The 13289-nt window shown below is 40.2% G+C and overlaps 2 protein-coding genes across 2 annotated transcripts in view; both read right to left on the bottom strand.

The window, feature by feature from the left end:
* The window catches only part of ANO4 (anoctamin 4), a 422302-nt gene extending 420333 nt beyond the window's left edge, over positions 1-1969 (bottom strand). Inside the window, exon 1 of the mRNA XM_082634623.1 lies at positions 1842-1969. The gene's annotated coding sequence lies outside the window, so the exon portion shown is untranslated. The remainder of the gene's footprint in view (positions 1-1841) is intronic.
* An 8534-nt stretch (positions 1970-10503) lies between these two features.
* Positions 10504-12012, bottom strand: LOC309812378 (lupus La protein homolog). The gene has a single exon (XM_082636106.1). It carries the CDS (start codon positions 11915-11917, stop codon positions 10688-10690), a length of 1230 nt encoding a protein of 409 aa, XP_082492232.1. The 5' UTR covers positions 11918-12012; the 3' UTR covers positions 10504-10687.
* Positions 12013-13289: the final 1277 nt, after the last annotated feature.

Genomic DNA, 13289 nt, shown 5'->3' with positions numbered 1-13289 from the left:
GGAAAATGTTTGAACTTCAGATCATGATTTTTCTACTCTCCAACTGACATTCAATCAGGACAATCAGAAAGAAACTCAGTTTTGCCATGGCAGAGTTAATAGTATGCAAATATCCCCCAACGCTCTGCAATATCATCCAACCACTTAACCAAAGACACTTTCGAGGGTGTCCCCCAAGGTGTGTGTGGAGGAACCTTGGGAGTCAAAATTCCAGGAGGGAGCAGCCTGTGGAATGCAGATGCTGAAGCTCACTCTGTGCCATGGACACAGCATCCCCTGGGGTAGAGCCCAGGAAACTTCATTTCTAACCAGTTCTGTGGGGATTCTGAACATTTAGTGAGTCTGCAGTCTGCTGCTTTAGAGATTGCTTTTGATAATCTGGAGCTTCTGCAACATCAGTGTCTCTTCTCTAGGTGGCAGCATCTGTGACTTGTTGAGTGTCATTGTGAATGTTGAAGGTCAACATTCAAAAATTTATCTCCAGAACAGGAATTACACATTGGATTACTCCAACTAAACCTTCCCCTCTAAGCACTCTATCTGTAGAAAAATGAAAAAAAGTGGCAGGATAGATTTTGCACAACTTAAACCTCCAACTCAGACTTTAGAAATAAAAACAATTAAGTGGCCATCCTTGCATGAGTAAAGCTGTCCACAATTCAATGTGTAATGGAAGTGACAAATTTTAAGACAAGATGTAAACATTTTTCTTGCCCTGATTGTTTAAGTTATGAGCCCCAAAGATCACTCAGATCAGTGGTCAGCAAACATTTTCTGCAAAGGGCCAGATAATAAATATTTTAGGCTTTGCAGGCCGTACTATCTCTGTCACAATTACTCAGCTCTGCCTTTGTCACCTGAAAGCAACCATGGACAATACATAAGAGGTTGCGTCCAATAAAACTTTATATATGAACACTGAAATGTGAATTTCATGTGTCTCAAAATATTCTTATCCTTTTAATCTTTTCCAACTGTATGGTCTCAATGTTTGTGTCCCTCCAAAATTCATACGTTTGAAATCCTAATGGCTAATGTGATGGTATTAGGAGGCGGGGCCCCTGGGAGGTGCTTAGTTCATGAGAGTGGAGCCCTCATGACTGGGATTAGCGTTCTTATAAAAAAGGCCCCACAGAGGCCCCTTTCCCTTTCTGTCACGTGAGGATACTATGAGAAGTCTGCGACCCAAAAAAGGACCCTCACCCAACTATGTTGGCACCCTGATCTCAAGCCTCCAGCCTCCAGAACTGTAAGAAAAAAATTTCTGTTTTTTATGAACTACCTGGTCTGTGGTCTTTTGTTATAGCAGCCTGAACTGACTAAGACACCAACCATTTAAAGTAAAAACTATTTTTAGTTCTTGGGCTGAACAAAAACATGTGGCAGCCAAGATTTGGCCCATTGGCAGTGGTTCGAAGACCCATGACACAGATCAAATTTGTGGAGCATCATGTATTGCTAGTAACTGAGGTAAGTATTCAAAAATGACTTTTTTGAATATAAGACTGTAATCCAAGATCAATGCCTTGTCACTAAACAGAGGATAAAAATTAAACAAACACAAAGTCCTATGACAAAACTTGGAATTCTGATTCAGAGTTGATTTCCAGACAACATCTTACCAAATAGAACTAACGCTTAGGTCAAATATTTCTAAACACATCTAACCTTCCTTCTGATACAGCCAAGCTATTAAAGGCCAGTGAATATGGGAGAATTGCTGGGGTCCATAGCATCACACAAGCAGAAATGCAGATTCAATCCATTCAGCAGGCAAATGCATGAAGGAACTTTTAAACACATTGAGTCCTGAATCTCCAACAGGAAGCTAGCACTGTTACCTGCTGTGTCTTGGCTCAGGGTTTCCTGGCTGCTGCTGCTGTAAGAAGGCACTGGAGTGATGGACAGTGAGGCTGGGCAAGACAGAGGCGTGGCCAGCTCAATCTTGCGAGTGAAGGATTGGTGATATACTGGGATGCCTGCATCTTTGGAGATGAAGAGAGGCAGATCTGATGGGAGGGTGGGTCTGTCTTGTGCATATGGATTTTTCCAGTGGGTGAGCCCAACTGCAACAGGCCCAGCAATGTCATAACCTGGCAAGACAAACACATAAGGTCAGGATCAGCAATCAAAGCCTTATACCGTATTTCTTTCTGTATTTCCCCCAAAGTCTTAGCTGCGAGTCAAATCAAACACCACTTGAGATAAGGATGAATGTTACCAATAAATAGGCAGGAATTGTCACACTGGATGAATCTTGTTAACTAGTCAACCTATGTTTATTAAGCACATACTATGTTCTAGGTGCCCAGTCTTTGCCCTTAAGGAGCTCAGAGTTCAACAAAGGAGATAAGACTTGTGATCATAATGAAAAAGATAACTGAAAGTCTATTATGTTCTAGGTACTTTGCATAAGTGATTGTAATCCTTACTGCAACTGTACAAGAATACAATTACTATTTCTGTTTTATAGGAAATTGGACCTCAACTTGCCCTAGGTCAAGCAGCCATTAAGTGCCAGAGGCAGAATTTAAGCCCAGATCTGTCTGGCTCCAAAATCTATGTTTTTTCCCTTTTTCCAACTAACAACAGTACAAAGCAAGATGAAAGAAATAGTTTAAAGTAGGACAAAAACATTCCCCAGGATTTCAGGGGACAAAGCCCTTTCTAGGTGGAGGAACTAGGTCGTGGAAAAGATGGCATGAACTTGGCCTTCTAGGCAAGAGTTGCCACCTAAAACAATCAGAGGGACAGATCTGTTCTGTAGATGTGTTCTGTTAGCCCACATTTTTCTTAATTTGAAGTAAAGTTCAAATTAAAATTGACAACAATAAAAGTCTAGAGCATTCTCAACAAAAATCCAGCTTTCTGTCCTCTCTTTAAAAATCTCTTGATCTTCTCCAAAAGATCAAGCAACACTGGACCACATTCCCATGTGGCAACTGTCAGCTGAAGTAAGCACAGAGCCACTCTTTTAAAGCGGAGTAAAGGAATTCCTGTCTGCCGCAGTCCCCACCATTCCCTAATACCTTACTCCCAGCCTGCTTCACTTATTTGTCTTGCATGCCTGATCTCTGCAGGCCTTTGCATTTGCAACCAAGGTACAGAATTTAGAAATATAATGTAAGTGTAGTCAGAAAAAAACAAGAATGGAAAGGTAGGTTGATACAAGACAGCTGAGGCTCTTAAATGCCAAGGTAAGAAAATTAGATTTTACTTGCTAGGCAAAGCAATATCCCTAAAAGTTTGTGAAGTGGGGATTGGCATAATCAAATGGACGGCAGCAAAAGGCAGAATCTGTGCCTCCTTCCTCTGGTGGTGACCCCTTCTGGGGAGATTCCTCTGACTCCCCCAAGCTGTCTTAACCACGGTAAAGGGAGGCCCAGTAAAAGGTGTTGGTGTGCAGGGGCTGGAGGTGTGTGGGGAGAAAGTCCAAATTGGGGAGGGGGTGTTGAGGCACCAAGAAAGCCCAAAAGGGGCAACAAGGGAGGAGGCGTGCATGGATCCTGCAGACTGGATGATGTTGTCTGGAGAGCCCTCCCACACCATGTGGGAAACCACTTGAACATGGATATGTGTCAGACAGTCCCTGCCCACACTTCACAGCCGAGTGTTCCTTCTCTCTATGTGTCTCTCTCATGAGCTGAGTATCCCTCAAGGTCAGAGAGTGTCTTAGTCATCTTTAAAACTCCCTCCCAGCATTTCTCTATTTGGCTCTTTCCCCTGGCATTCAATAGATACCCACTGTTCACTGAATTCTTCCTAGACCAGCGGCAAGGAGGTGACATAAGAGGCTGTGAAGCAGAGGCCAGGCAAACATTATTAAGGGACCAAATTTAAATGTTGGCAGCAAGAAAGGAAAAGAGGTCCAGAGAGATACGCAACAATGACGTGGAAAGAAAGGAGTTTGGGGCCACCAGGTAGCTTTGTTTTTTGCTGGCAAGATGTCAGAGAAGACTCATGGCAAACAGAATGGTGGATTTCCTCATCCTCACTGTGGCCATCAGAAGGACTGGCCTGGCAAGGGCTGAAGAAGGTTGAGTGTGTTTTTTTAGACACGAGGAGGTTGAGCTTTAGTGGAAATATCTATGCGGAAATGTCTGGCAGTAGACTGAAAAAAACAACGGAAATGAGGATTAGGAGACATAGGACCAGAGCTGAAATCTGGAACTCATCCACATTGAAGCCACGCCTGAGGCCCAGGAATGAACAATCGTACTTCATTGTCATAAAATGATAAATCCACTAAAAGTTACAATACTGTCTAATGCTTATTGGCAATGTGCTAAGGGATCTATCAGGACCACCTCATTTAACCTCACAATAACCCTGTCAGGAAGGTACTAATATTCCCATTTGACAGATGAGGAAACCAAGGCTAAGGGACATTATTACTTCCGCAAGGTCAATAACTACACAGAAATAACAGATTCAAGCCCAGGCTCATCAAAGACAACATGGGTGCTCTGGTCTCCTGCCTCGCACTGAGAACACAGGCAACAAGAAGGATTCTAGGAGATGGAATCGGGGCCTATTTCCCCCTCAAATTGCTTTTAGGTTATTTATTCCTTTCTGAACAATTTTTTATAGAGGGATCTCAATGGACCAGAATGCACAAGGAAAGGGGAATGCTGACACCCTTGAGAACATGCTGACTGGACTGCTTGAACACTTCTTGGTCAGTCACCTTCCTAAAAGGTAAGTGGAATACAGTGAGGTGAGTGATTCTTTCTCTGGTAAGGGCTATGGAGCCTCTGAAGATAATCACAGAGAACACAAATTAATGTTCAGAACTGCAATGGAGCCACAGCTGCAGTGGAAGCTGAACTGAACGCTACTGACCCCAAGGCTGCCCCCCCGATCCTGTTTGTTGGACTAAACCTCTGATGCTAGTGTGTTTATCTTGTGATCAATACTCTTGGATCTCCCATAGCTCCTAAGAGTGTACTGGGGCATAGAAATGAAATTCTAGGAGGCAACCATTTGAATTGATGTTCCATTATGTTTTTATTAAAAATGTGAAAACATATTACCTCCTACTCACACCAGAGAATCCTTTTACAAGAAGAATAATTACAGGACCATGTTTTCCCTCGCCTTGTTGTTTCATTCGGAAACTTGCTTAAATGCCTCTTCTCTTTCCATATTCCCAAGCTCCTTGAGAGTCATTATACAGAGAAGGGTGTAAAATATATATCACACACCGTGAAAGCGTTAGGCTTAAAAGTCCCAAGGAACTCTGGACTCTCCATAATTTCAGGTTTTACCATTTCTTTCATAAAATGATAGCTAATTTATAACATATACTTAATTTTGAAAAAATATTGTTCACAGTGCTAAGAAGCCACCCCTCCCTTTTTTTTTTACTTTAGGAAATTACCACATCATTTAATCCAGAAATGGAGTTCATTAGCAAATATATTAATTCATGTCATTGATACAAATGAGCTATGATAAGATCTACCTGATTATGATGGAATAGAAATGGACCAGCCTAAATTTAAAAGCAACAATGAGGTCAACGTATTTGGGTGGTTGGTTATCCAACCATCCAAGGGAACAGCTAGTGTCCAAGTGCCCAAGAGGCAAGTAACAGGAATGTCACATTGGCAGCGTACTCACTCTCCCTCACCCACCATCCTGTCCCCAGGTCGGGGGTGGGGGAGAAGCAGGGGTCTCAGCTTTCTCTGAGTTGCACGCCAACACTATCACCCACGAGCCCCCAACTCCTAAACAGAGACATGTAAGGAACACTCAAAATTATAGGCTGTCTTGAGAAAAAAAATGATATTAATCAACTTTAAAGTTCTTAAATCTTTCATACATGAAAAAATGGGAGTTTACTATCAGAAAATAAGGAGTTTTCAGGACTTCCCTGGTGGTCCAGTGGTTGAGACTCCACGCTTCCAATGCAGGGGGCGCGGGTTCGGTCCCTGGTCGGGGAAGGCGCGGGTTCCATCCCTGGTCGGGGAACTAAGATCCCACATGCCATGCCGTGCGGCCAGAAAAAAAAAAAAAGAAGAAGAAGAAGAAAATAAGGAGTTTTCCAAGGGTCTCATGGATAGGTAGAAAAATTTCAGAAGGTGTCACTTTTTCTGTTTGGATTTTTTGGCAATTCTTTTGGCAATTCTTTGGTCAGGACATAGGTTCCTATAAGGAACTACATTAATAGGAAGTCCAGAAGTGTGCTGTTCTCTTAAATGGAATTCCCTCACAAATGAGACACTTCTTTGTGGGATGACTATCCTGTAAGAGAAGGACGGAAGTACAGGAGATGAAAGAAAACAAAAAGAGCTTTTAAAAAAGAATTGCTGGATGACTCAGAGATGTCCTCCCTCCGGTACTTTGAGCATAAAGTTGTTAATTATTTGCTGCTTTTACTATAAATATTTTTAAAGTGCTTTGTACTGGACGGACTGTGGGCTGTGGACACTGCCTGATGACTGTGCTGAATCCATCCTCCACCCACACCCCTTCCTCCCAACAGAGTCACATTGTGTTTGGGAATTCATCCCACTCCCACGCAGCTTGTGACTCAGGGCAGACAGCCCTCACACTCCCCGACCTCCACATGGGCCATGATGGGTGTAAAGACCACGATCTTATCTCCCTTGTCAGTGATTTGCTGAAGGGAGGTCATGTGACCAAATCCCACGCAATGAGATAGAAGTCTCTGAGGTGCTTTAGGGGAAAGTTTCAGCTCCCCAAGTGAACACCTGAGGAAGGCACCAAAGCTCCTTTCTCTCTGATCACTGTTGTGCCTGAGTGAAATTCCTGGAACCACGGCAGCCTTGGGGCCGCCATCAGGAAGATAGATTTTCCCAGGAAGGCAAAGGGGAGAAGGTCTTTCACAACATCATCGAGCAGCCCACTCAACCTGTCCTCCCAACAGGCCTTCCTATTATATGAAATAATAACTTTCCTTATGGTCTCAGCCAGTTTGAGTTTGTTGAAACAGAAGCAACATTCAAGGGCCTTTCAGTTGTCCCATCACCTTGTGAGAAAACTGTGTGACATACCCACTGCCCCTTCAGAGGTGACTTCATAGGTCAGTAAGAACCTGTTACATGAGTTTCCTAGGGCTTCTGTAACAAAGGATCACAAACTGGGTGGCTTAAAAAAAACAGAAATTTATCCTCTCATGGTTTTGGAGGCTGGAAGTCTGAAATCAAGATTTCAGCAGGGCCATGCTCCCTCTGAAGTCTCTAGGGGGAAATTTGTTGTCTGCCTTTTCCTGGTTTCTTGTTTGTTTTTTAACATCTTTAGCGGCATATAATTGCTTTACAATGGTGTGTTAGTTTCTGCTTTATAAAAAAGTGAATCAGCTATACATATACATACATCCCCGTATCTCCTCCCTCTTGCGTCTCCCTCCCACCCTCCCTATCCCACCCCTCTAGGTGGTCACAAAGCACTGAGCTGATCTCCCTGTGCCATGCAGCTGCTTCCCACTAGCTATCTATTTTACATTGTATATGTGTCCATGCTACTTTTTCACTTCGTCTCAGCTTACCCTTCCCCCTCCCCGTGTCCTCAAGTCCATTCTCTATGCCTGCGTCTTTATTCCTATCCTCCCCCTAGGTTCTTCAGAACCTTTTTGTTTTTTAGATTCCATATATACATGTTAGCATACGGAATTTATTTTTATAACTTACTTCACTCTGTATGACAGACTCTAGCTCCATCCACCTCACTATAAATAACTCAGTTTCATTCCTTTTTATAGCTGAGTAATATTCCATTGTATATATGTGCCACATCTTCTTTATCCATTGCTCTGTTGATGGACATTTGGGTTGCTTCCATATCCTGGCTATTGTAAATAGAGCTGCAATGAACACTGTGGTACATGACTCTTTGAATTATGGTTTTCTCAGGGTATATGCCCAGTAGTGGGATTGCTGGGTCATATGGTAGCTCTAGTTTTAGTTTTTTAAGGAACCTCCATACTGTTCTGCATAGTGGCTGTATCAATCTACATTCCCACCAACAGTGCAAGAGGGTTCCCTTTTCTCCACACCCTCTCCAGCATTTATTGTTTCTAGATTTTTTGATGATGGCCATTTTGACTGGTCTGAGGTGATACCTCATTGTAGTTTTGATTTGCATTTTCTAGTGATTAGTGATGTTGAGCATCCTTTCATGTGTTTGTTGGCAGTCTATATATCTTCTTTGGAGAAATGTCTATTTAGGTCTTCTGCCCATTTTTGGATTGGGTTGTTTGCTTTTTGATATCGAGCTGCATGAGCTGCTTGTAAATTTTGGAGGTTAATCCTTTGTCAGTTGCTTCATTGGCAAATATTTTCTCCCATTCAGAGGGTTGCCTTTTTGTCTTGTTTATGTTTTCCTTAGCTCTGCAAGACCTTTTAAGTTTCATTAAGTCCCATTTGTTTATTTTTGTTTTTATTTCCATTTCTCTAGGAGGTGGGTCAAAAAGGATCTTGCTGTGATTTATGTCATAGAGTGTTCTGCCTATGTTTTCCTCTAAGAGTTTTATAGTGTCTCGCCTTTCATTTAGGTCTTTAATCCATTTTGAGTTTATTTTTGTGTATGGTGCTAGGAAGTGTTCTAATTTCATTCTTTTACATGTCCCTGTCCAGTTTTCCCAGCACCACTTATTGAAGAGGCTGTCTTTTCTCCATTGTATATTCTTGCTTCCTTTGTCATAGATTAGTTGACCATATGTGCGTGGGTTTATCTCTGGGCTTTCTATCCTGTCCCATTGATCTATATTTCTGTTTTTGTGCCAGTACCATATTGTCTTGATGACTGTAGCTTTGTAGTATAGTCTGAAGTCAGGGAGCCTGATTCCTCCAGCTCCGTTTTTCTTTCTCAAGACTGCTTTGGCTATTCGGGGTCTTTTGTGTTTCCATACAAATTGTGAAATTTTTTGTTCTAGTTCTGTGAAAAATGCCATTGGTAGTTTGATAGGGATTGCATTGCATCTGTAGATTGCTTTGGATAGTATAGTCATTTTCACAATGTTCATTCTTCCAATCCAAGAACATGGTATATCTCTCCATCTGTTTGTATCATCTTTAATTTCTTTCATCAGTGTCTTAGAGTTTTCTGCATACTTTGTCTCCTTAGGTAGGTTTATTCCTAGGTATTTTATTCTTTTTGTTGCAGTGGTAAATGGGAGTGTTTCCTTAATTTCTCCTTCAGATTTTTCATCATCAGTGTATAGGAATGCAAGAGATTTCTGTGCATTAATTTTTTATCCTGCTACTTTACCAAATTGATTGATTAGCTCTAGTAGTTTTCTGGTGGCATTCTTAGGATTTTCTATGTATAGTATCATGTCATCTGCAAACAGTGACAGCTTTAATTCTTCTTTTCCAATTTGTGTTCCTTTTATTTCTTTTTCTTTTCTGATTGCTGTGGCTAAAACTTCCAAAACTATGTTGAATAATAGTGGTAAGAGTGGACAACCTTGCCTTGTTCCTGATCTTAGTGGAAATGGTTTCAGTTTTTCACCATTGAAAATGATGTTGGCTGTGGGTTTGTCATATATGGCCTTTATTATGTTAAGGTCAGTTCCCTCTATGCCTACTTTCTGGAGGGTTTTTATCATAAATGGACGTTGAATTTTGTCGAAAGCTTTTTCTGCATCTATTGAGAGGATCAAATGGTTTTTCTCCTTCAATTTGTTAATATGGTGTATCACGTTGATTGATTTGCATATATTGAAGAATCCTTGCATTCCTGGGATAAACCCCACTTGATCATGGTGTATGATCCTTTTAATATGCTGTTAGATTCTGTTTGCTAGTATTTTGTTGAGGATTTTTGCATCTATGTTCATCAGAGATATTGGTCTATAGTTTTCTTTCTTTGTGGCATCTTTGGTTTTGGTATCAGGGTGATGGTGGCCTTGTAGAATGAGTTTTGGAGTGTTCCACCCTCTGCTATATTTTGGAAGAGTTTGAGAAAGATAGGCGTCAACTCTTCTCTAAATGTTTGGTAGAATTCACCTGTGAAGCCATCTGGTCCTGGGCTTCTGTTTGTTGGAAGATTTTTAATCATTGTCTGAATTTCAGTGCTTGTGATTGGTCGGTTTATATTTTCTACTTCTTCCTGGTTCAGTCTCAGAAGGTTGTGCTTTTCTAAGAATTGGTCCATTTCTTCCAGGTTGTCCATTTTATTGGCATATAGTTGCTTGTAGTAATCTCTTATAATCCTTTGTATTTCTGCAGTGTCAGTTGTTACTTTTCCTTTTTCATTTCTAATTCTGTTGATGTGAGTCTTCTCCCTTTTTTTTCTTGGTGAGCCTGGCTAATGGTTTATCAATTTTGTTTATCTTCTCAAAGAACCAGCTTTTAGTTTTATTGATCTTTACTACTGTTTCCTTCATTTGTTTTTCATTTATTTTTTTTATTTTTTTATTTTTATGCAGTATACCTTTTATTACTTTGTACTAATACATTCTCATATTACAAAGGCAATTTAATGTTAGAATGTTTCTTTTGATATTTGAATAATCTGAAAGAACACAAACAATTATACATAAAAAAAATACTCATTTTGGTAACAATAACAACAAAAAAAGACAAGTTAAACAACAAAAAAATTTTCCTTTCTTACAGGTGGACATTGAAGTAGACCTAATTCGGTTTTCTTTTTAAAAGCCTCCAAAGACAAAAGCAGCTTAAAATCTAATTAAAATGAATAAAAAATGTTTACTAAATTACTGGTCTCCGGCACCATTTTCTGTTTTCTGTTGTTTTGATGCAGGTTCTTCTTGGTCTGTTTCTTCTCTTGCTCTTTTTACTGCTTTACTTCTCTTACTCTTTTTACCATTTTCATCATGTTCATCATCACTATCAAATTTAGTTTTCTTGCCCTGAAACTGTACTTTTCCTTTAGCAGACCCAATCTGGGCGGCTTTATTTCCCTTTCCTTTTCCTTTAAATCTGCGACCTTTTGACTTCCATTTGTTTAGGGATTCTTGTTGATCTTCTATTATTTTTTTCAATGCTTCTTTTTCCACATCTCCTTCTAGTACTTCCCAGGTGACCTCTTTGTTCCTTAATTGTAGGTTACCATTATTTGCGTCTTTTGCTTTATCCAGTGCTTCCTTAGCTTTTTCTTTAAACAGAATTATTCCCTCTTTGGCTCCTCTGACAAAGTCTATCCATTTTATTTCACCATGATTTGAGAAAAGGATATGCAAATCTTCTCTACACGTCTGATCATCTAAGTCCCCCGAGAATTTCAGCAAGCAGCCAATCTTTTCTTCTAGAGATTTCATTTCAGCATTTTCTGCTAACTTTGGTTTTTCTTCTTGCTCTTGTTTAGCTCGTAATTTAGCTTCGATTTTATTTTGCTTTCTTTCTTCATTTTTTTTTGCAAAGTAATCTTCCTTGAAAAGTATTAGCAGGTCTGTGTCTTTGTACTTCTGGCCAGGGGTCTCGACAAACTTCTTAGCAGATTCAATGGTATCAAATACAGCAAATATAGATCCCTTAAATGCTTTGTGCAATGTTCTTCTCATCTGAATATTTAGTACCTGACCTTTATCTTCCAACCATTCTTTTATGTCATCAAGGGTTGCATCAACTGGGAAGCCTTTAATATAAACAGATCTGTTTTTTACATCATTTTTATACTCATCAGTCACTTCAGGGAGGGGTTTGCTTGGAGATCTTCTAATTTTAGTTTTATCTTCACTTATTTCCATAAGTTCCGCCTTTGATTTGCTCAATGCTTCTACTATTACATTAAAGTCTGTTGTTAGACGGTTTAACCTATTAAATTTTATCATTATCTCCAAAGGTACCCAGCCTTCATCCAGCTTGATCTGTTCCTTTAAAAATTTGTCACGTGGCAAATTGAAGTCACCAAAATAATACTCGATTTGATGACAGATTTTGGCCTCCAGAGCAGCCATTTTTTCATTATCACCATTTTCTGCCATTCTGGCTATCTTTAAGTTCCCGGTCCCACAGAGACGCACCACAGGGTCACTAACAGCGACAGCAACGTCTCCTATCCCTAGCGCCGCCAGCTTACCCAACGCGCCTCTTCATTTATTTCTGATCTGATCTTTATGATTTCTTTCCTTCTGCTAACTTTGGGGGGTTTTTTGTTCTTCTTTCTCTAATTGCTTTAGGTGTAAGGTTAGGTTGTTTATTTGAGATGTTTCTTGTTTCTTGAGGTAGGATTGTATTGCTATAAACTTCCCTCTTAGAACTGCTTTTGCTGCATCCCATAGGTTTCGGGTCATCGTGTTTTCATTGTCATTTGTTTCCAGGTATGTTTTGATTTCCTCTTTGATTTATTCAGTGATCACTTCATTATTAAGTAGTGTATTGTTTAGCCTCCATGTGTTTGTGTTTCTTACAGATTTTTTCCTGTAATTGATATCTAGTCTCATAGCATTGTGGTCAGAAAAGATACTTGATACAATTTCAATTTTCTTAAATTTACCAAGGCTTGATTTGTGACCCAAGATGTGATCTATGCTGGAGAATATTCCATGAGCACTTGAGAAGAAAGTGTATTCTGTTGTTTTTGGATGGAATGGCCTATAAATATCAATTAAGTCCATCTTGTTTAATGTATCATTTAAAGCTTGTGTTTCCTCACTTATTTTCTTTTTGGATGATCTGTCCATTGGGGTGTTAAAGTCCCCTACTATGACTGTGCTACTGTTAAGTTCCCCTTTTATGGCTGTTAGCATTTGCCTTATGTATTGAGGTGCACCTATGTTGGGTGCATAAATATTTACAATTGTTATATCTTCTTCTTGGATTGATCCCTTAATCATTATGTAGTGTCCTTCTTTGTCTCTTGTTTTTTCCTGGTTTCTGATGTGGCTGGCAATCCTTGCTGTTCCTTGGCTTGTAGACATATCACTCTAACCTTTGCCTCTGTCACCACATGATGCTCTCCCTGTATGTATATATCTGTGTCTCTTCTCCTCTACTTATAAGGCAGGACATGAGTCACACTGAATTAGAAGCCCCACCCTAAGTGAATATGACGTCATCCTAACTTGATTACATCTGTAAAGACCCTATTTCCAAGTAAGGTCACAGTCAAAGGTACCACGGGTTAGAACTTCAATATATCTTTCAGTGGAACAAATTCAATTCAAAACACTCTGACATGGTGGCCACAGCTGACTAGACCAGGGAATGCTACTAGGCCCACAGCAATTTAAAAAGAGTGACATCCAATGGGAGTCGGATTACCTGGGCTCAAATCCCAGCTCTTACTACCCATGTATTCTTTATCACTTTTTAACCTTTCAAGAACTTAGTTTCCTCATCTGTAAAATGGGACAT

The sequence above is a fragment of the Mesoplodon mirus genome (genome assembly GCF_964341445.2).
Source record: "Mesoplodon mirus genome assembly, chromosome: 11".
Lineage (NCBI taxonomy): Eukaryota > Metazoa > Chordata > Mammalia > Artiodactyla > Ziphiidae > Mesoplodon > Mesoplodon mirus.
This window is presented reverse-complemented; position numbering and strand designations above follow the sequence as displayed.

Excerpts from the sequence above, each read along its gene's own strand:
- LOC309812378 (XM_082636106.1), bottom strand. The coding sequence starts at position 11,917 with ATGGCAGAAAATGGTGATAATGAAAAAATGGCTGCTCTGGAGGCCAAA.